General features: G+C 39.2%; 1 protein-coding gene across 2 annotated transcripts in view; it reads right to left on the bottom strand.

Moving 5' to 3' along the window:
• CNOT10 (CCR4-NOT transcription complex subunit 10) overlaps positions 1-23,269 on the bottom strand; it is a 64,335-nt gene that overhangs the window by 22,685 nt on the left and 18,381 nt on the right. For both annotated transcript variants that reach the window (XM_043886231.1, XM_043886232.1), the window contains exons 2-12: positions 20,368-20,462; positions 19,820-19,981; positions 17,652-17,802; positions 14,250-14,392; positions 13,068-13,154; positions 12,297-12,380; positions 10,789-10,906; positions 8,113-8,262; positions 6,130-6,332; positions 2,936-3,057; positions 1,017-1,193 (exon numbers count right to left, since the gene is read on the bottom strand). In XM_043886231.1, coding sequence (XP_043742166.1) covers positions 1,017-1,193; positions 2,936-3,057; positions 6,130-6,332; positions 8,113-8,262; positions 10,789-10,906; positions 12,297-12,380; positions 13,068-13,154; positions 14,250-14,392; positions 17,652-17,802; positions 19,820-19,981; positions 20,368-20,462 — 1,492 coding nt within the window. The remainder of the gene's footprint in view (positions 1-1,016; positions 1,194-2,935; positions 3,058-6,129; positions 6,333-8,112; positions 8,263-10,788; positions 10,907-12,296; positions 12,381-13,067; positions 13,155-14,249; positions 14,393-17,651; positions 17,803-19,819; positions 19,982-20,367; positions 20,463-23,269) is intronic.

Below are 23,269 nucleotides of genomic sequence, written 5' to 3'. Positions count from 1 at the left end.
AGTAAAGCATAACCCCTTGATGGAGGGAAAAAAATTCCACAATTTTTGTTCCCAATTTTCTATAATAAACGTTGTATTTTTAGCATCTTAGAAAAGATGCTGAGATGGAAGACTCGAGTTTAAAGGTGCCATATGTAAAAAAGAGCTCTTTACATATAACGGTGTTTGTTTTATTACAAGATAAAATTCTCCCAATCTCTGTGCGCTCACTGCTTAGTCACCCACTCCTGTCTGACTCGTTGCAACCCCATGGAATGTAGCCTGCCATGCTTCTGTGGCCACGGAATTTCCCAGGTAAGAATACTGGAGTGGGTGGCCATTCCCTACTCCAGGGGATCTTCTCAATTCAGGGACTGAACCTGTGTTGATTCTTTACCACTGAGTCACCTGGGAAGCCCCTCAATTTCTAGAGATTGCCATAATATTTCATTTAATGTAGAAAATCAGAAATATCCAGAAATATCCTGAAGGTCAGTGGTTTACAGCATGTTAAGAGAAAAGGCACAAAATAATAAGAAAAGAGAAGTTTTAGGGATTTAAGTATTGATTTTAATAAAGGTTTTTTTTTTTTTAAAAAAAGCCATCTCTGACAGCAACAGGATTTCTTGCAATGATTCGTCATAGCAGCGAAAAGCTGTTACTTTCTACTTTTCTCTTTCAAGATTCTCTCCTCACTTAGCCTTCACCTTATTTTTCTCTTGTAGAAAAAGAAAACACACACACACACACACACACACACACACACACACACACACACACATTTGGCCAAGCTGCGTGGCTTGTGGGATCTTAGTTCCCCAACCATGGACTGACCCAGGCCTCAGCAGTGAAAGCCTGGAATCCACTAGACCGCCAGGGAATTTCCCAGAAATACTTAAACATTCATACTTCCTATTACTCAAAACAGAAAACTTTGGAAATTCCGGCTGCAGATTTTAGGAACTTATCTACTGGATGGAAGCTGACTAATGAAGACCCACAGACTTGACCGAGGGAGGTCAAAGCAGTCGGAATACCTGCAAGCGTCGCTGCTTTCACTGCTCTCCGGGTTGCCCCCTAACTGATTACTGTTTTTAGATCCATTTTCCTGCTTCGGATCTTGCTGGTCTTCAGGTAACAGCAGCAAGGCATTTCGGAGACAAATGGCCGCAAACTCCATACTGGCTACAGGAATGGCTGAAGACTGTCCATCACTGAAAAGAAGAAAACCAAGTCAGCTAACAAAACGACAACAATAAATAAGACTTCCCCATTATTAGGAATAAAACCAACATAACTAAATAATAAAGGCTTTGCCCTTGGACAGGTAGAAATGGTAATACAAGCAGTTAGAATGCTAAAGAATCCAAAGCCTAAATATCACACAGGCATACCTTGGGGACATCATGGGTTCAGTTCCAGACCACCACAATAAAGACAGCATCACAATTAAATAAGTCACACAAATTTTTTGGTTTCCCACTGGATATATAAGGAATGCCTACACTATGCTGTGGCCTATTAAGTTTGCAACAACATCATCTCTAAAAAAAAAAAAGCCAACGTACCTGTCTTAATATTAATTGTTAAATGCTAACTATCACTACCCTTTAGCAAGTCAAAATCTTCTTGCAACAGTACCATCGATGATCACTGATCACCATAACAAATAATGACGAAAAAGTTTGAGAAAGTGCCAAGAATGACCAAAATGTGACACACAGATTATAAAGTGAATAACTATTATTGGAAAAATGGCACCAACAGATTTGCTCCACTCAGGACTGTCACAAACCTTCAATTTGGGGGGGGGGGGGGAAGCAATTATCTGCAAAGTGCAACTCAGCAATAGCAAAGTGCAGTAAAGGGAGGTATGTCTGTATATAAGATGTAAAAAGTATAAGCAATAGATTGCAAGTATATGCATTATACACCATGTTGTTTCTGCTGGAATGGAACTTCAGGGACAACTTGACGGATACCCGCAATGTCAGTGTTAATTTGACAAGGGAGTTACAGACAATAAAAACCACAGTGAAGGCCAGGACAGGTACAATCAGAACTGGAAAGAAGGGGAAAAGTAGATTTTCACATCTGAGCTTTGTTTTGGTTGATGTTTGCTTTTGAAAATATCTTACTTACAGTTACCTTTTGAAAAAGTAATGTTATCAGTCTTATAACTTTGTTGAGATTTTATATAATTTCGTTGGTTTTATATATCAAGCTGAATCAGCTGTATTAGGGAGAAAAAAGTGAAAAGGTGTAACAATTTTAAAATGGTAGGGAAGTGATGTTTTAACTTGTCTTTGAAAGAAATCTGTGTTACTGTTGAAATAAAGAGCAAAATGTTGTGTGCCAGATATGTTTTTGAAACTTTGACAAAACTTTTAAATGGCAGTGAACAATTTTACTTTGGACAAAGCAGAAATTTTTTTACAAAGCCTACTACTTTAGAAATAGTAGCAACTCCAAACTGGAATCTTTGTAAGAGATAAAGATGTTCATATTTAAAAGTTCTTCAACTGAAAAGCTCTTCTACATGAGACAGCTTTATATTACCTTTGTTGATATATGTAACAGTACTTTTTTCTCCTAGTACTAAGGAATTAGCTTTTGGGACTGTGAGAAAATAATAACTAAGTGAAAAGCATCAGTGATCAACTATATAAAAAGGAAACAACAAGATGCCCTCTTCTGGACATTCTGGATAATGGCACTGAATAGACCAGGGTTTCGTAGGACAACTTCAACACCCATGGATATAACAAAGCAAAATCACGTATGAAAGAACATTCGCCGCAGACCTATGCATAGCAGTCTATTTGTTGAAGCAGCAATAAAATCTAGTTACAAAGTGGCTCCTCCTATGAGGTAATTTCCAACCATATTTTTTAATAAATAACACTATTATGAAACAGTATTAAACACATACACTTTCTCTTTGCAAAATACTTACTTATAAACAGTATTCTGGATCGACTGTGATGCCAGAACTATTTTACGATGATAGCCTTGGCCAACAATAGACTGTACAATTCCTTTTTTACTTGGAAGACCTTTTGTTTCTTGTTCAGAAGTCTACAAAACACAAATAATTTCTAATTAATTTAATGGAATTGTAAGATGAGGTATGAAAAATAACCCAGGACCTTTCACAATTACTCTAAGAACCTTCTTAAGATCCACCAATGTGGTGTTTTGGGTGATAAATGTTTGGTAATGAAGAGGAGAGGACACGGGGCTAAAAGTCAGTGACATACACTACACTTTATTAGTATAAGCTCTGAGACAAATCTGAGGCAAAAGAGCAATTCAAGAGTGACTCAAGTAACAACAAGGTGCTACTGTACAGGAGAGAGAACAATATTCAATATCCCAAGAAAAACTATAATGGAAAAGAATATAAAAAAAGAATGTATTACAGAAAAATGACTCAAGTGTTTATTCAGAATGATTTATTTGGACCAGTCTGTGCCCTAGGCACCATGCTGGATATGACGGGCACTTTGGGCATTTTCTTTCTTAAAGAAACTAAGAGCCACAGAAACACAGTGAATGAGAGAAGGGACGTAGCTCCATTTCCTAAAACACAGATCTCTCCCTTCTTAACTGAAAGTATTAATTACAGTGTCAAAAACATATACACAAACAAGCTACATATGTCAACATTTATCATAGGCACGATCCTCACCTCCCAGGAAATTAAAATCCTACAGCCCTGTAAACATTAAACTGAAAATAGTAAAAGCTACTGGCACATATACAAATATTTTAGGATATTTCACTACAGTACACAATCTCACTATAGGAGCTTGGTGGTGCCAACTTCCTTTATCGTCCCCTCCTTCATGCTAAGTCTCTGATTTACCTGCATTTCATAAAGTACTGCAGATTCTCACACACAGGGACAAACTGGAGACAACTCATATGGACTTGCAGAGATAACTCTGCCCTGCAAAAAGTCCACCTCGCAACGCGTTGTTTCTGCGCTGTGACTTCTTCCTCCCTAATACAACTTTCTCATGGTTCTACCTCCATATACGTGTGACTTTTAACAAAGCAAGGATTTACATGTATCTTCATTTTAGAAAGAATTACATGACGTATAAAAAAATACAATAAAAGTGACTGGAACTAATTTTTTTTATTGAGGAGGCAGCTAAGGAATACTAGTGGAAAATAAAGAAAGGGTAGGTGTTCTGAACCACGATTAGAAGGAGGTCAGAAGAGAAGGCCTTTCAACAGTCTGTCCATACTCTCTTCCCTGATCCTTAAGGCTGTAGAAGCTGATCAGATGGCTAGATCTGGATGGGACTAAAAATCCTCCAAACAGACCACAGATTCAATAGGACACCAACAGCCAGAGAGCGTGCCAGAACAGTCTTAATGTAAAATATTATGTGATTAAAATATTCATAATTTTATAGTGGCTTGGCAGTAACCACATTCAAGAAGTAATTTTCAGAACTCAGAAAAATAAATGGCACATATCCAGAAAAGTAAATGGTATGTGGTGATTTTTTTAAGTAGTCTTCTCTTAAATACTCTGAATCTATATTTTTTATTTAGTAAATATTTTCTTATATATAGTATACATTGCTAAGGTAAACAAAAACCCTGCATCTGCCAAAAGAGGTCTGAAACAACATGCATTAGATAATGAGGACAAAATTACCTCCTTGGTATCACCAAGTTACTGCTTATTGATAAATGAGTTTATTTTCGGAAAGTAAAACTTTGTCCAGCATCCCTTCTGTCCTGAGTAAATTAAAAGAAACGTTACACAATTTTACTTGGAGTTTATAATTTCTCCTGTTGGGATTTTCCTCTCTCATGTTACTCAAGAGTATTTTGGGGCTGATTTTACCTCAGGTTCTAGGAGGAGAAGTGCAAAGATATGTAATTATTTATGGCAAATTTCCTGTTAGTAGCACAGGATTGTGAGTGTTCTGGTATCTACCAGGTTTTCACAACCAAATCATTTTTGCCATTTTTAAAAAATTTACAAATTTACAATTTTCTAGAAGAAAACAGGACAGAAAAAAAAAAACCTCATGAAATCCACAGAAGACAGACAATCCTAAACGCACCATTTCTAAAAATAAGTCATTTTAAAAGAAAATAACTAAACCTCACTAGAGCCTCCAACACTAATTAAATTCATCTCGTTAAAGAGAATAAGCAATTTCTAGAGATCCCTTTTGTTTAAAAAAAAAAAATAAATTATACCTAGAATTGTTTATCAGTTAATTTAAGAATTACCCATTAAGAAAGCTGTCTCTTGATAGGAAGGAAAAGTACAATGAAATAACCCACTAAAGTCTTTCAAAGACAACATTCACCTCTTCTCCCAGTGGTGGCAAACTCAAATCAAATTGCTTGTATCAAGTGTGACAACTGCCAGGCAGACACACCTGTTTAATCCCTTTAGTTCCTATAGTTGCTTTTCAGGAAGTGCTGTTCCCCATGGCAGACATGCCAGGCAAAACCTCTGGATGCCATACCCACTAGAGCCTAGCAAGGGCGGGGGGTGGCTAGGAGACGGGGTGGTACAGACAGCTGGTGAATCTGATACGACCTGTCGTTCCCCCACCGCCCACTGACCCCTCCCCAACCTGAGATTCAAAAGGCTTTCGTCACCCACTGTTTGGCGATAATCTAGGCATGGATGCTAGTGTAAACTGGTCTATTTCTCATAACCACTGTGCATGGACATGTGTCAGAGAGAAAAAGCCCGGTAATCCACTAACTCCACATCATCTACCGAATCAGAAGTAAACCTGCGGGCACTGGAGGAAACACAGCCTAACACGGTTCTTTCCACACTTGCTGTGTTATCAGCAGTCCTCGTTTAATCACCGGGTACACACAGCACTTTCACGCCAGCTGACGGCGTGGCCCCTGCCCCGGCAGCTAGCAGACCACTGCTGCAACAGATACGACCTTCTGAATGGCTTCAACTTTTCAACGTTGACTGCTGACACATGTGGTCATTCTTACCAAGAGCCAGAAAGTGAAAACATGACTTCACGAAACTAAATTTTGTCCAACTGATAAGGAACGGAAGACTATCTTTACAAACTCCCTGAGAGTCAGCAAGGGGAGGGGGCAGCAAGTGGGGGTGGGGGTTCAAAAAAGATAGAGACTCACTCCCTTATTGGCAGCAATGCAGCATTCAGCCAGCCGCAGCCAGAGGCGGGGGTTTGCGTGATAAACCTGAACCGCTTCAATCAGACACTCAAACGCAGCGAGCGGCCTTCCAATGTGAAGCAGCTGAATCCCACAGTTATAGAGCAACTCATACCTCTTGTTGGTTAGTAATGTACACATAGGTCTTCCTGAAAATTTTTTGCCTGATGATAAAAAGCAGATGAGAACAAACCATTAGATTTACAATAGCAGCTCCGCTGAAAACCTTTCTTCACTAAGTACTTAACCAGTACCTTGTCTGACACCGAGGACCCCAATTCTCAATCTGAAGGTGTAAACACCTCCCACCACAATGATGATCTCCACCCGCGACCTGACACATATCCTCCAGAGGCATCTCAGTTGTCTGTGCTCAAGGAGCCAGAGATGTGTCTTCTCGTGTGCCAACTCCCCAGGCAACGATGTTCCAGGAAGGCAAAGACAGAGGTAGGACCCTCTCTCACTCCAGTGAACCTTATACTACCTCTCTGCACTCTTAGCGCCTGTAAGTAGATGTCCCTCCTCTTCACTTTCAGTTCAGCGAGGCTTCCCTGGTGGTTCAGGTGCTAAAGACTCCCCCTACGGTGCGGGAGACCTGGGTTTGATCCCTGGCTTGGGAAGATCCTCTGGAGTGTGTGGCAAGCTACGCCGGTATTCTTGCCTGGAGAATCCCATGGACAGAGGAGCCTGGTGGGCTACAGTCCACGGGGTTGTAAAGAGTCGGACAAGACTGAGTGACTACGCACATCACAGCCATCTGATCATCATGTATTTTCTTAACCAGAAGTATTCAGCTAATGTTAGGGTTTTAGGGAACTTTACTACGGAAACAAAAATTTACTATACCTACAATGACTAGTGTTCATTCACTTATTCTAATTTTCATTGTTGTAGCTGTTCAGTCACTAAGTTGTGTCTGATTCTTTGTGACCCCATGGACTGCAGCATGCTAGGCTTCCCTGGCCTTCACTATCTCCTGGAGTTTGTTTAAATTCCTATCTATTGAGGCGGTGATGCTATCTAACCATCTCCCCCTCTGCCTCCCTCTTCTCCTTTCTTTCATAGGCCATAATAAAATGAGAGGAGGGATTCCTTGGCAGTCCAGTGGTTAGGACTTGGCGCTTTCACTGTTGGGGCCCACCCAGGTTTGATCCCTGGTCAAGGAACTAAGATCCCACAAGCCGTGTGGTGTGGCCAAAAAAAGGGAGAGAGAGAGACTGTGTGTGATTTTTTGGATATATTTTTCATCAATTAAATAGTCTTTAAACTACACAATTGCCTGATTCTAAGGACTTCAGATCAAGGATCCACATACCAAGAATATAAAGGGATAAACTCCATAAATTTGCTTAAAGATTGTCAGGTGCTGCCAACCATATCACATATGACACCCCCTGAAGAAAAAAAAAAAAGGCTAGAATAAAACTAGTTTAGGGACTTCCCTGGTGGTCTCGTGGCTAAGACCTCACGCTCCCAAGGTAGGAGGGTCTGGGTTTGATCCCTGGTCAGGGAACTAGATCCTGCATGCCTCAACTAAGAGATACCTCATGCGGCAATGAAGAAGATCTTGAGTGCTGCAAGTCAGACCTGGCGCAGCCAAAATGAATTAAAAAAAAAAAAAAAAGCACAAACAAAAAAAAAACAAACTAGTTTGGCAGAGTTAAGAAATCTTAGGAAAATACTTTGCTTTATAACATTACCACATGAGATTACTGATTTTTCAAATCCATGAAAAAGTGAATGTAATTTGAACTTCTTTGTTTATTATTCCTAACACCTTGCTACACAAAGTAGCAATATCTACTAAAAATCCAGAGTCAATTTCTGGGGTAGGATCATGTGTATGTAAGGACACATGACAAGCATTTTAACCAGGTACCTGCTCCCTGAAACCATGCTTTCCTCGAGCAGTGAAACAGAAGCTGCCGCCACCCGTGGGCTTACCTGGATCGGCGCTGCCCGCGCTGAGCTGGGCACAGACATCGTCATTCTCCTGTAGAGCCTTCTTAAAGTAGAAAATTCCCAAATTGTGCTTGCTCATGGCAAAATGGATACAACCAAGATTATTCCAGAACATGCACCGCAAGCATTCACCTGAGAAAAACAACAGATCTGTCCACAAGCTAATTTTACTGGTGATACACATCCTACAAGAATCAGGCTTTTGGGGCTTGAGTTAATTCTATATTCAATGCCACTCAGACACTAGAGAACAGTTTACAAGGCATACAAAATTTAGGAAAACATCTGAAAATTCTGTAAACTCCTTTCTCTTAGAATCTCTTATTAAAGGTGATAAATAAATCCAGCATATTGATTTTTTTTTTCAGCATAATGATTTTGTTAGCCTTTTTATCTTTTTCTGATTTCATTTTTAATAACCACAGGCAAATGATACAAAAATGCAGAAGACAAGAAGTATTTATTAGTAACATAGTAAGTACAAATTGCATCCACACAACAGTTCTGGGGAGGAAAGAAGCAAGTTACAGAAGCGATAGAAGTATATTAAAGAACATGCAAATAGAATGTGTAAAATCCTGTTTTGTTCAACTCTGTCTCCACTCTTCTTTCCATTCATACTCCTTTAACTATGATGATGGCTGAGCATCTATCTTCCTGTGTGAGTTGGACATTTGTATTTCTTATCCTGTACACTTGCCTCTTCCTAGTTCTTAACCCATGTAAAAGATCTGGTTACAGATGTTTTCCTATTGGTTACCTGCTAGTGTGTACATTATAGAAACCTTCTGTCCCATGTGTTTCAATTATTCCCCCCCACTGCCAGCTTGTCATCTGTCTTGTGACTTGGTTAGAGTGTGTGTATGTGTATGCTTATGTTTTTAATTATAAAAAGTTTTACATTTTTATGTGGTCAAACTTAGTCATCTTTTCTAAACTGTATAGTTCTGAGATTTTGGATAATGTTTAATCAAGGCTTCTTCACCACAAAAATAAGATAGTCATCCAAGTTTTCTTTTGTTGTCTTTATGATTTTATTTTTACTTTTTAATCCTGCATGTGTCTGGATTTTATTTTGGTGTAATGAAAGCAATCCAAGCTTTAGTTTTCTTTCTTTTTTTAGTTTTCTTTTTCTAAATGGTTTCCCAAACATTCCTAAACAATTTGCTGACAGTCTGACTTTTCCTCAATGATATAAAATACCAAACTAGATTGATAAAATTAATAATCAGAATATTCATTCAATGCTTAATGCTAAAAACGAAAGGCTGGCTTCATTTTGCTTTAAATTTAACTTATTTTTAATTTAAATTTAATTTTATCTTAAAATTAAGCAGTGATAATATTTAAGAAAGAAAAAAATCTAGGCTGAAGAATAAAAGAGTAAGAAATATGTTTTAAAGGAGGTTGTTTCTTGTGGGTGGCATTATGAACAATTTAAGAAAAACTATTCCCAAATCTTCTCTAACAGGCCTACTTTATCAGCAGCAAACACTGAATTTTATACATGGCAAGCAAATGAAAGATTTTAAAATAAATACGATGAAAAATATCAATACATAAAGTATACAACTATATATAAAATCCTTCCTACTAGATTATAAGTGTTGACTAGTCAACTACATGTCTGGTTCCATTTTAAAGACTGACAATATCAATTCTGAAATCAGCGTGAAGACAATCCTAGGTAAAATTTCTGCAATATATATTATCTTTTTAGTCTGAAAGACCATTTCAGTTTGGGTGTTAGAGGGTCTCTGAGGGGAAATTATGACAATAAAAACATGAAAAATAAAAATTTAGCAGAATTAGACATGGGTACTCAGAATAAGGAGAGTACTTGAGAGAACTATAATGGAAAACACTGCCTTTTTCTGTCCTTTATGACTCCACTGGACCAAAGGGGTGAATGGGGAAGGTCTGAGTGTGTTTACATTTATGTTTTGTACACTGGTCTAAACAGAATCTCAGATGAAACAAATATTTATTTATCTTTTGCATTCTGAACTTAGTCCAAAATATCTTCACTAGTTTAACCTCATTTCTTGAATAAACCGATTTTCTTCCTCCTTCTCCATAAAACAGCAATGACACGAACTTAAATGAGAGCTGCAAATTTTACCTTTCATTTTACTATTAATATTAAACAATTTGTTAAGGCTTTCTAAATAGAGGAAAGAATAGCAGTAAGTAAATTCCTAATTTATAAAAATATTTTCAATATAATGGTCTAAAAAATATTTCATAATATCACTGCTTTTATGGGAGAGAAGGGAAAAAGTAAAATCACTGTCATCTCATTTCCTTAAAAGGTCTCTCATTTCCCAAAGCAAAAGCCCAAAGTCCTTATGCCTTGGACACAATCTCTAAGCTGGTATTAAAACCAAAACGACCGAAAGAGTATCTGAGGTGAAAGACATGTAGGAGAAGAAGTGAGGCATCTCTTAAAATGGAAACAAGTAATAAAAGAAAATTCTTTAAAAAAAAAAAAGAAGAAGAAGAAGAAAATTCTAGGAATTTTCTGCAGCAGAAATAAAAAATATTTTCATTCAAAAAATGAGCAAAAGTCACTCTGAATAGCAGCCTAGGAAAAACAAAAAGCAACAAGGCGTAGAAAAATCAGGAAGAAAACACCAAAACTTCACAATTTTCTTTTACCTGTTTTCATGAATCCTGGATGCTCAGCAATGTTTGAACTATTCAACAGTTTCACAGCTTTTCGATAATTGCCTCTTAAGTACTCAAAATTGCTCTTAAGAAACAGGGAAGGTGCAGACTGTAAAGAAAACACAAGTTTCTTACAGTTTGTTTTCAGACACCTAATGCGAAATCATAATCACACCACTGCACTGGAACGTGGTCAAGGGCATAACCGAACCACGTTAAGTCAAGGTCGTGAAAACTATGGTCTCTGACTTTCCTGTTGCTTTCACAATCTGAAGCAATGAGACCTGGCAGGCAGCACTTTACAAACTGAATCATTAAATGTCTACCTAAAAAAATACATACAACATGTATGAATAAGAATATAGTCTGCAACGTATCCTTTGCAGATAGCAATGACTGTCTTCATCTATTATACTATTAACTGAAAGCCAATTTAACAGAACTAGGTCCTTCATCTTAGTGATTATTATAGACTGGTGATCTCCCTTATCTTCTAGGACACAAATACACCTTCATTGGAACCCAAGATACAAATAATTAAATGCTTTTCCAAGTAGGGGGGAAAAGGTGTCATTTTATGAATGGAAAAATTTCCTAACAGAATGCCTGTTTTCAACGGTGATTATTTCAACAATACAATAATCGTGTTTTGGATCACAGACCAGCTTTCACTTCTCCTGAAATTCGCTCCTGAAGTTTTCCCTGATGTGGGTATGACTAACAATGATTTACTTTCCTGTTCATCTCTCCCCTCTGATGATGGCATCCTTAAAGAAAGGGATTCGTGTCTTTTCTCCCCGAAAAGACTTGATAATAGCCTCAAGTCTACCCCTCAGGTCTGGGCTACAATGTTCTCTGAAATCCCTTGAAACTGACCTAGTGGCTAATTTGGATCCTGCCTGAGATTTCTAGAGTCAACTTTCCTGAACTTTTCCTACTATAAACTGTACCTCTTTATGACTTCACACTTTTAATTTACAGTTTTCCTAAAAGTATCTGTCTCTTTACTGTCTTAAGGCTACTTACCAGTGCAGGGTTGGGGTGGAGGGAAAGGAAAGGGTATTTTTAACTCAAATGCTCTTAGCACCAATCAAACTGAAGGTAATGTCGAGCCAAAGATCATTTGGAAGGGGCAGGTTTGGGCAACAACCAAATTATTTACCTTTAATAAATGTGTTGAGTATAGTCTAAAAAAAATACTACAGTATCTAATAACAGTAAATGTTTAAGTTAATTGTGATAAATCGCTCACAGAATTCTGGACAGCAGTATACTAAGGGGGAAATGTTTGTTACAGTTTTAAGTGAGAAAAACACTGTAATAAACTATACACACCGAATGATCAGTAGTTCACAATTCAATATAAAGGCTTTTATCTGGCAATATACATACACTACAATGAACGTAAGTTACTTAAAACTGACAAATAACTATGGTGAAAATAAGAAAATTTGGGACATAAAAGCTACCAATTGAAGAAAAAAAGTCAAGAAACTTACATTCCCAGCTGTATTCATGACGGACTTGATTTCCCTTTTGCATGCCTTTAGGGACTTCATTTGGATATATGCTCTTACTTTATACTGTCAAAGGAAAAACACTAGTATGTAGGAACTGTGGTGAACTTACACATGCTGAAGAAGTTTTACTTTCTTTTTTTCATGTATTTTTATTAGTTGCAGGCTAATTACTTTACAATATTGTAGTAGTTTTTGCCATACATTGACATGGAAGTTTTACTTTCTAGTTAAGAAAATTAAACCTAAACCCAATCTATTCACAACACAGTTATACCAGGTACTTGTGAAAGTGGATTTAAAAAAATTTTTTTAAATTATCTTAATCTATTTTTACTGTACTCTTGGAATATACATTTTTTAAAAAAAATTTCTCTCTTGGAATACACTTTTAAAAACTAAAATATGGTTGAATGAAATTTATATCTAAGTTCCAAGCAAAAATCCTACCAATCCTTAACTGTATATGGCTAACTAACAATGAATTTTCAAATTCTACAAACTGATTTTTATCATCCAATACGTTCCTGGGCCATTTCTCTCAATTTTCTATAGAGAATTAAAAGAAATAATATTACATAATCACCTTAAGCAAAATATACTTCGATAACTGTGGTTCTAAACTTTATTACTTCAAAATGAATAAACATACATGTCTTTGATTACTTATTGTTTTCAGTGATCACATCCTTCAGCATTCATAACTACAAGTAAATACATGTCACGTGTAACTTCTCTGAAACTTTACGCTACCTGATGTATCTTTGACTTCGCAGCTTCTATTAGCGCTCCACCTTCAGCTTTATGATTAGATCCGTCTTTGTTGGTATTATTACCGGTCTGTGGGGTGGTAAAACAAAGTTAACCAAGATTAAATATTTTTGACCATAACTGAAATCACTGACTTACAAGTGAGCTAATCTGAATCACCTAGAGAACATTTTCAAGATTCTGAATCCCAAGTCACATTTGGGTGCGTGACAGGAAACTCTTAAGCAGCTCACAGTTGAGTATAATGATGGGCTAGGTTTAAAAAGCATGGATATTACTTAGGCAAAACTGATTATCTTCCTAAAACACAGAACAGATCATGTCATTCCCTCTTTAAAAATTTCCTCTGTGGGCTTCCCTCTGTGGGCAGTCCAGTGGTGAAGAATCTGCCTTGCAATGCAAGGGACGCCAGTTTGATCCCTGGTCTGGGAAGATCCCACATGCCTTGGAGCAACTAAGCCTGCCCACTCCAACTCTGAGCCTGCGTGCTGCAATTACTGAAGCCAACTCCCCACAACTACACAAAGCCTGCACGCAGCATTGGAGGCCCACCACAGTCTAAAAATAACATAAAGAAATCTTTTGTAAAAAAAAAAAAAGAAAGAAAAAACTTTCTTTGGGACTTCCTGGTGGGCTAAGAATTTGCCTTGCAATGCAAGGGATACCAGTTCGATCCAGAGTCTGGGAAGATCCCTCATGCTGTGGGACAACTAAACCCATGCCCCACAAATACTAAAGCCTGTGCTCTGCAACAAGAGAAGCCACCAGTGAGAAGTCCAAGCACTGAAACTAGAGAAAGCCTGTACACGGCAACTAAGAGCCAGTGCAGCCAAAAAACAAAAAGTAATGGCAAGGTTATCATCAAAAAAAAAAAAAAAGAAAGCAGACCAGCGGTTACCAGAGGCTGAGGGAAGGAGGGAATGGGAATGACTGCTAACAGGTACAGGGTTTCTTTCTGGAGTGATGACAAATGTTCTGGAATTCAGATAGTGGTAATGGTTGCACAATTATGTGAGTATACTAAAACCCACTGAACTGTACTCTTTAAAAGGATAAATTCTGTGTATGTGAATTATGTTTCAATAAACCTATTAAAATAATACTTAGTGACCACAAATACTAAACATACTTTACATTTTAGTCTGATCACTTCAGAACACTCACCTCATTCTTTCCATTTTTGTTATTGTTTCCCTGTGAAATCATTTTTTCCAGAACAGCAAGAAGATGTAAAGCTTTCTCAGCTTGGTAGGTTAATATATACAGGTCTACGAGCAAAAAACACACTGCTTGGGCAAATTTTTCTTCTGGGGGTAAAAAAAGAAAAAAAACAAGAAAAGTCACAATCCAAAATAATATTTCAGACCATTTCCCCCACAGAAAGCTCTAAAAAGCGAAGCCTGAGTCTTTTACTTAAAGGAGTATTCATTCCCTAAAGTCATGTGTGGAAGCCAAGTGCAGTATCAACTATGTCATCCCATTAGGTTTCTCAAGGCCTCACATATCAGGGATTCTAGTGCCTGAAATTCCTTTGATGAAGTATCTACCAAATATCAGCCCTTATAATGAGGAGTATTATGTTAGGTGGAAGGAAACCCTAATTCCAGAGCCTGGTTACTTAACAGATGCACAGCCTCTGCACATCACGGAACTATTTAAACTCAGCTGACCGACCTGAAAAGAGGAGGGAATACTTCACGTGCCTGATGGCAGGGGGTGGACTAGGTGATCTTGTTCCTTCTAACCCTAAAAAGGTCTGTGACTCTAGGAAAATAAGACTTCCTTTCTAGGCACTGAGATAGAGGAAATAAACAAGGTGATGAGAGACACAAAAGGAACAAGGTGTAGACTGGAGTATGCCAGAAGGTGAAACGGTCAAGAGGAAAATGTAAGGACAAAAATTCCAAGGAAGAAGAACCAGTGGAGAAAGGAGGGATAAGCTGGTATATGACAGGACACCATTCTCCTTTCCTTTCCGAAGAGAAGATAAACGGCAACGGTTTAAACGAAGGCAGCCAGAGAGAGGCATGGGCATAGGGAACAAATATATGGACGCCGAGGGGAAAATCGCAGAATGGAATGAGCTGGGAGCCTGGGACTGACACGTATACAGTACTATGCCTAAAACAGAGAACCATGAGAAGCCAGTGTGCGGCCCAGGGAACTCTATCAGGGCTCTGTGGGGACCTAGATGGGGGGCAATGCGAAAACGAGGGGATGCATGTACAGCTGATCCACTCTGCTCTACAGCAGAAACTAACACGACATTGAAAAGCAACTAGTTGTACTCCAACAAAAATTTATTAAAGGCCAAAAAAAAAGGCTGTTATAGTCAAGAGCTGAACATTTCAGGGGCAGCCCCTGGTGGTCAGGGGTTAGGACGCCATGCTTCCAGGGAAGGGGCCTGGGTGTGATCCTGGGCCTGACAAGCCTTCCTGATGCCAGGCTTGCGCCTACACAGTGGCCACGGTGGAATCCACTTAAGACTAAGCGATGCACTGACGTGCCAAGGTCACAGGTCTAGAAGGGCTACCCACCTCAGCTGAGAACCCGCCAGTCCTCACCCAGGCCACAGTGCCGGATCTGTGCTGCTCCCCCAGGCCCCCGCGACACTGTCTTCTCACTCCCCGGAACCACCATCCCCGCAGGGCCTCTGCATACGCTACAACCTCTGGCTTTGATGCTTCCCCGCCAATTGCAAGGCTTACCTCTCCTCTTCACTCGAGCCACTTTCCAAATTCTGTCTTATTCCAGGCCTTCCTCAATTACCTTATCGAAAAACGACATCCCCAGTCAATCCTCCTACCCCATTTTAGCCTTTCTTCCCAGGATTTAACTACCTCACAATACATATTTGTTGTATTGCTCTCTCTGCCATTAGAAGATAAGCTTAATGAAAGTGAAGACTTGATTGCATTCACTATTATCTTCCGACTCCAAAACAGCATCTGCTCAATACACTTATGTTGTATGAAGAGTCAAGTAATAAAGTTAAAAAATTTTTTTACAGAAGGAAAATGGATCTGAATACGGAGTTGGTGTTTGTTGTTCAGCTGCTAAGTTGTGTTTGACTCTTTGCGACCCCATGGCCTGCAGCACGCCAGGCTCTCCTGTCCTTCGCTCTCTCCTGGAGCTTGCCCAAACTCATGTCCATTGAGTTGGTGATGCCGTCCAACCATCTCAGCTTGTGTCATCCCCTTCTGCTATTCTGTGCTCACAGTACAGCACAAAGTACAGACGACAACGGTCTCGGAAATTCTAAAAACCAGCTTCAGAGAGAAAACACATCCATGCCATCCCAGAAGTAGAACTGCGATTCGCAGCTTTACAGGGCAAATATCTGGTCCCTGGCCACACGGTCTTTCACCACTCATGCCTTGTCTGCCAGGCAGTGTCCTCGGGGTGGAGGGGCAGCAGAGGGCCTGGAAAAGGCCTCCCCGGAGCCACAGTGAGAACTGTCCAGCCAGCCGTTGGCACGGGGACCTGGCATCTTCCCAAAGCAGCATCTGCCCTACCGTGACCGTAACAGCAGTCACGGACTTATAAATCCAGAATAGACACTAGTGTTTTGAATTTAAAAGAAAGACCCCGTGGAGAACAAGACACCTCAAATCTGCTTGCTCGCAGGCTGGAAGCCAAGCGCCCTCTCTACACATTTCTTAGGTCCAGCTTTGCTGGTGCTTTATTCACTCCCTCTTCTTTCCGTATCCTTACTTTAAATTTTTATCGGATCAATGTATGACAAAACCCACTGAAATGTTGTGAAGTAATTAGCCTCCAACTAATAAAAAAAAAAAAAAAAAAATTTGAAGCTAGGCGAATAATGCTAAACAATAAGTCCTTAATCCAGATTTTATCCACAGAATACATTTTTCATAACTGTGTTTTTTAAAAAAAAAAAAAATTTTTATCAGAGTATAGCTGCTTTCCAACGTCATATCAGTTTCTGCTGTATAGTAAAGTGAATCAGCTACACTTAAACATATACCCCTGTTTTTTGGATTTCTGTCCCATTCAGGCCACCACAGAGCAGTGGTCCTTACTTTTCTCAGCATTCTTATGTCAGGTTGGTAACTGTAAGCTAGTTAACAAAAGGCTAATTGTATCCTGTAGGATCTACTCTATGATCACCTACAAGAATTTCAATTAGGCAATATATGAAATAAAATACTACCCTGTCCTCCTCACTTCCAAAACACTCCCTCCTTAATACAGCAGTCAAGAAAGAAAGGATCAGGTACGCTAAGGCAGTGTTTAAAGAGTAAAGAAAAAAAAAGAACAAAGAAAAAAAAAATTAGTTAATCTTTCCAATCAGGAACAGCATTTTCAACAGTTATCTTCAAAAACTGGGGTGGGGGGGCGGGTAACAGCAGGATGTTAAAGAAAAACCTAGATTCATCTAAAAGTGATAGAATTTTTATTTTTTCTAACCATTAAGATAATCTGACACTGCTTTTTCTTTCTTTAAACACTCATAAAGGATTCTCATTTAGGTTATCTAGACACAAGTATCACAGACCTTTGCAAGTATGAGGAGATAGGCAAATTTCTTGACAGTTGACATACCGAAAGGTTCTATGAACTGATAAAGTTTTTCACCAACGGATATGGCCTCTGTATACTGCCGCAGATGATACAGGATGACTGCTTGATTGTAATACAACATGCTGTTTTCAACATCATCCAACCCATCCATTTCTTCAACAGCCGAGTGTACCTATGAAATAATCAAAGGAGATTATGTTCTAACAGTAAGAAAATAAACAGTAAAGGTGCAAGAAGCTGATGAATAAGCAGGAACACAGGCCAACATTTTTAATCTAAGATCTCCCTCACTGTCAACAGGACCTATAGGTTTTGTTGTAAATTTCTGGCTGTGCGGGGTCTTCACCGCTGCGCACAGACCTTCTCCAGTTGCAGAGAACGGGGCTTACTGCCCAGTCACGGAGCGGGCGCTTCTCATCGTGGAGCACGGGCTCTAGGGGCGCAAGTTCTAGTAGCTGGATCCCTGGTCGATCCTTGGGCCAGGAAGATCCCCTCGAGGGGCAAACGGCAACCTGTTCCTGTATTCTTCCCTGGAAAAATCCCATGGACAGAGGAGCCTGGTGGGCTACAGTCCGTGGGGTCTCAGAGAGTGGGACATGACTGAGTGGGCCCGCACACACAACAGCATGGTGGTACTCATGAATTTAGCACGGGGGCTCAAAAGCCAAACAGAACTGGGTTCACGTGGCTCTTATTACGTAAAGCTTTGTGCCTTTGGACAATACACAAGTCATCTGGACCTTAGCGTTCAAGTCTACAAAAGGAGAAAAAAAATGTAGTAGCTACTTCATCGGGCTACTGGGAGGAATAAGTGACCTGTCCGACAGAAGTTCTTAGTTACATAAGGTCTCACTGTGTGGTGAGCACTGAAGGTCTGCCACCAGCCCTCTTCAATATCAAAGGTCTAACCGTGTGATGCTATCATGACCAGACCAATGACGAGGGCAAGTCCCAAACCATATATAAATTACAGCTTCTATCTGAACAATTAATCATTTCCTGACCCAAAATGCTAAAACAATTTAACATTATTATTAATAATTAAATCTTTCAGTTATAAGTAAGATTATATCTCAGCAACACGTCTTACCTACATTCTTGTAGGTAATCAGAGTAGACCCTATAGGATACAATTAGCCTTTTGTTAACTAGCTTACAGTTACCAGCTTCAAAGAAGAATGATAAGAAATGCTGAGAAATATTTTTCATATATTTCTATTTTATTTTTTTCCCATTTATTTTTATTAGTTGGAGGCTAATTACTTTACAATATTGTAGTGGTTTTTGTCATACATTGACATGAATCAGCCATGGATTTACATGTGTTCCCCATCCCTATCCCCCCTCCCACCTCCCTCCCCATCCCATCCCTCTGGGTCTTCCCAGTGCACCAGCCCCGAGCACTTGTCTCATGCATCCAGCCTGGGCTGGTGATCTGTTTCACCCTTGATAGTATACTTGTTTCAATGCTATTCTCTCAGAAGATCCCACCCTCGCCTTCTCCCACAGAGTCCAAAAGTCTGTTCTGTACATCTGTGTCTCTTTTTCTGTTTTGCATATAGGGTTATCGTTACCATCTTTTTAAATTCCATATATATGCATTAGTATACTGTATTGGTCTTTATCTTTCTGGCTTACTTCACTCTGTATAATGGGCTCCAGTTTCATCCATCTCATTAGAACTGATTCAAATGAATTCTTTTTAATGGCTGAGTAATATTCCATGGTGTATATGTACCACAGCCCTTATCCATTCGTCTGCTGATGGGCATCTAGGTTGCTTCCATGTCCTGGCTATTATAAATGGTGCTGCGATGAACATTGGGGTGCACGTGTCTCTTTCAGATCTGGTTTCCTCGGTGTGTATGCCCAGAAGTGGGATTGCTGGGTCATATGGCAATATATTTCTATTTTAATTCTTTCTCGAAACTCCAAAGCTCAGTCAGATTTTGTATATTTGCTTATTCTATTCAAGTTTGAAACCCAACAGAAAGTAAAATCACATACCATACCTTCATTTCCTAGAAAATGAATTGTATACAAATAAAACTAATACAAATGCTGCAAATATATTAGAAATTGTGCTATTAATATCAAATAAAAAGTCACATTAATTTTACTTAACTAATTTTATTTCATAATTTAGAGAGCACCACAATATTTTATAATGAAATTCATGTATGTATTACCTGATTCTTCAGCTGGTTAAGTGTTTGTCTCAAACTATCTGTTGTTGTCTGGTTACTTTTAAAAAACTCAGCTACTGCTGTATTCAAAATTATTTTATAATCATCTTTGTTTATATCTTGTAGGCAGGCAAGATGCTGCAGACAGACATCGTAATTTCCAGCCTAAAACAAAAATACACACAAAAAATCACATACCAACTTTAAGAACTTTACATTCATTTCCAAATATATTTCATTCATCTTTATTTAAAAGCTTTTACAAAGATATAATTTCCCTAAAAACACTAAAATCACTAGATGAAGTAATAGTCACATCAATTAAAAAATTGTGATATTATTTTAGAAACACAAAAACTTGGTAATGGCTCAAATTATTCCCATTCCTTTCACGATATTTAAACTCTAAAATTAAAGAAATTTAAACCTAAACCTACTCTCTGAAGCTAACTCTTAAATTAGTACAGAACAAAGATCATAAATTCACGGTGAAAATATTCATGCGTGACAGATTCTAAAAATGGAACAGATGAAGAGAAACCATTTCTTACTGTGAAAGCTTGGAAAGCATTGGTGGACAACTCCTTCTCCTGATCAGTGATCCCAGAGGACGGACCTGTCCCTTCATGTTTCTCTGCTCCCTGATCTGCAAATACACAAGTTTGATAGTTCTTTAGAAGTAACAGCTGTCCAGGGAAAGCGTCCCGAGTCTTCCTCTTAATTGTCTTCTTCCTACTGAAGTTGCCAAAGTCAGACCTTTCTCAACTACAATGAATAATTAGTATTTTTTGTATTTATTTTTATTTTTTGGTCATGTGGCATGTGTGATCTTAGTTCCCAGACCAGGAATTAAACCCTGCCCCCTGCATCGGAAGTGCAGATTCTTAACCACTGAACCACCAGCGAAGTTTGATAACTAACGTTATAAGTGAGGAATGAAACAGTCTTTCAAAAACTTAAGAAATGTCTCCCTTTGCTGTGGAAATCCTTATATAAGGATTACAGGACATTCAGGCTGAGAATAAAGTGCTCTCTTAAAAATATCAGATCTGCGACTTCCCTGCCTACCAATGCAGGGGACACACAGGTTCTATCTCTGGTCCAGGAAGAATCCACATGCCACGGGGCAACTAAGCCCGTGTACCACAGTTACTGAGCCAGTGCTCTAGAGTCCACAGGCTGCCACTAGACACAGCCTGCATGCAACAGTGAAGACCCAGCACAGCGAGCAAGGAAGAAAAACAAATAACTCTTGTCTTAAAAAAAGAATTAGATCTGCCTCCCACCACAGCAATACACCCCAAATCTCACATATTTAAGAACTTATGCCAGGCGCTAGAGACACAAAGAGATTATAAATACAAGGGAGATGCCTTCAAGAAGTTTATAATCCAGCTAGAATGTAGTAACATTTAACAATGAGAAAATGACACTGATAAGAATTCATAGCTGATTACCAGGCAATGAAGGCTTTCAGAGGCTTAGAAATCGAAAAGCCAGGATTAATACATTTAAAAAGCTTCCTTAACAGAAGTTTCCATATATATTAATTATTTCTGCCCTACAATTTACTGTTTTAAAAATTAGTTTTTTATTAAAAAAAAAATTCCCAAATAAATGCAAAAATCTCAGCTAGTGCAAGTTTTAAACGACTCAAGGACAACACCTGTTGAGTCTGAGTGGAAACTGGTCAGACCTCCTGGGAAGTAATCACCAATACCTGTCTATGTACAACGTCTTGACCAAACAACCCCACTTCCAGGTATTCACTCTACAAATACACAAAGATGCTCAATGCAGCAATGTTTATAATAGTGAATGTCTAGAAATAAACACCCTTCAGTTAAGAAAACTGCTAAGTAAACGGTGGTATAGAAATACAATGTCACACTAAACAACTGTTAAAAGCTGAGTCCCTACAACGTGTTGACATGGAGAAACATCCTCAACATCTTCTTAAATAAAAGAAACAGACTGCAAACAGTTTTATACAACAGAGCTCCATGTTTTATAAAAATATATACACAGATACTTATTTCTGAATATATATAGAGTAAAATTTGGAAGGATAAACATCCAGTTTTTAGTGGTTACCTTCAGGGAGCAGGACAGAAGACAGATTTTCCTTTCCTTCCTATTGCTCTTAACTGTGAGACCCAGGAGGGCTCTATCTATGGTGCTTTTCTGGATACAAAACTTTCTGACCCCTCCCCTTCATTCCGCCCCCCCTCCCCACATCCTGTCCCATTTCTTGCTTGTAAGAAAAAGCTTCAGACTCCTAGATCTTCTTTAAGTTCAAAGGGCAGATTCAAACAGTAAACAGGGAAGATGGAGCAGTCGAGAAACAGCAGGGCAGGGTCCTGGTTCCTGCTCAATGAATATAGGTATCTCTGAGTTCTTCTGCAGGAACTCAGGCCCCTACCCAAATGGAGGATGGTAACTTCAGGCTAAGCACAAGATTCTGGTTACCTCACCACCAGCCTATCAGAGGAAAGCCATAAACCCTGCAGCTCTCAACCCAGGTTTTGCCTACAAAAACTTTTTGCTGCAAACTGTTGGTGGAGTTTGGGTTTTTTTAGCGCAACCTACCCATTCTCCTTGCTTGGCCCTGCAATAAACCTTTTTCTGCTCCAAATTCTGACACTTTGGTTTGCTTGGCCTCACTGTGCCTCAGGCACACAAACCTGCATTTGACAACAACCGTCTAAATTTTTATAATGATCACTGATCACTTTTTTTTGTTTTATTTTTAAATGCCTGCTTAGGGACTTTGCTGGTGTTTCAGTGGCTAAGGCTTCACACTCCCAATCCAGGAGGCTGGGTTTCCGGCCCGGAGGAGGAACTAGATTTCATAAGCTGCAACCAAGAGTTCTCATGTTGCCACTAAGGCCCAGTGTAGCCAAATAAACAAATAAAAACAAATATTAGATAAATAAGTGTCTGTCTAAAACTAATGTAAGGTTTAGAAGATAAGCGGTCTAGTGACTGCAAGATCTATCAGATGGAGACTGTGGCAGGGCTGGGACGGGGGGGTTGCTTCTGGATGTGTGAGAATTCATTAAACCACAGGTACTTTTTTGGTGGGGCTGCACCATTCAGCATGCGGGGTCTTATTTCCCTGACCATGGATCAAACCTGTGCCCCCTGCAACAGAAGTGTGGAGTCTTAACCCTGGACTACACGGGAAGTCCTGGTATATTTTGATAAGAGGAGCGTGTCAAAGAACCCAGTGTCAAAAGAGCTGATTTTAGGAAGCCCTCAGTTCAATTCAGCCGCTCAGTCATGTTAGACTCTTTGCGACCCCATGGACTGCAGCACATCAGGCTTCCCTGTCCATCACCAACTCCTGGAGCTTGCTCCAACTCATGTCCATCAAGTCAGTGATGCCATCCAACCATCTCATCCTCTATATTCCCCTTCTCCTTCTGCCTTCAATCTTTCCCAGCATCAGGG

Source organism: Cervus elaphus, chromosome 24 (assembly GCF_910594005.1).
Source record: "Cervus elaphus chromosome 24, mCerEla1.1, whole genome shotgun sequence".
In the NCBI taxonomy this organism is placed as follows: Eukaryota; Metazoa; Chordata; class Mammalia; order Artiodactyla; family Cervidae; genus Cervus; species Cervus elaphus.
Note: the sequence above shows the minus strand (reverse complement) of the source record. Positions and strands in the feature narration are given on the sequence as shown.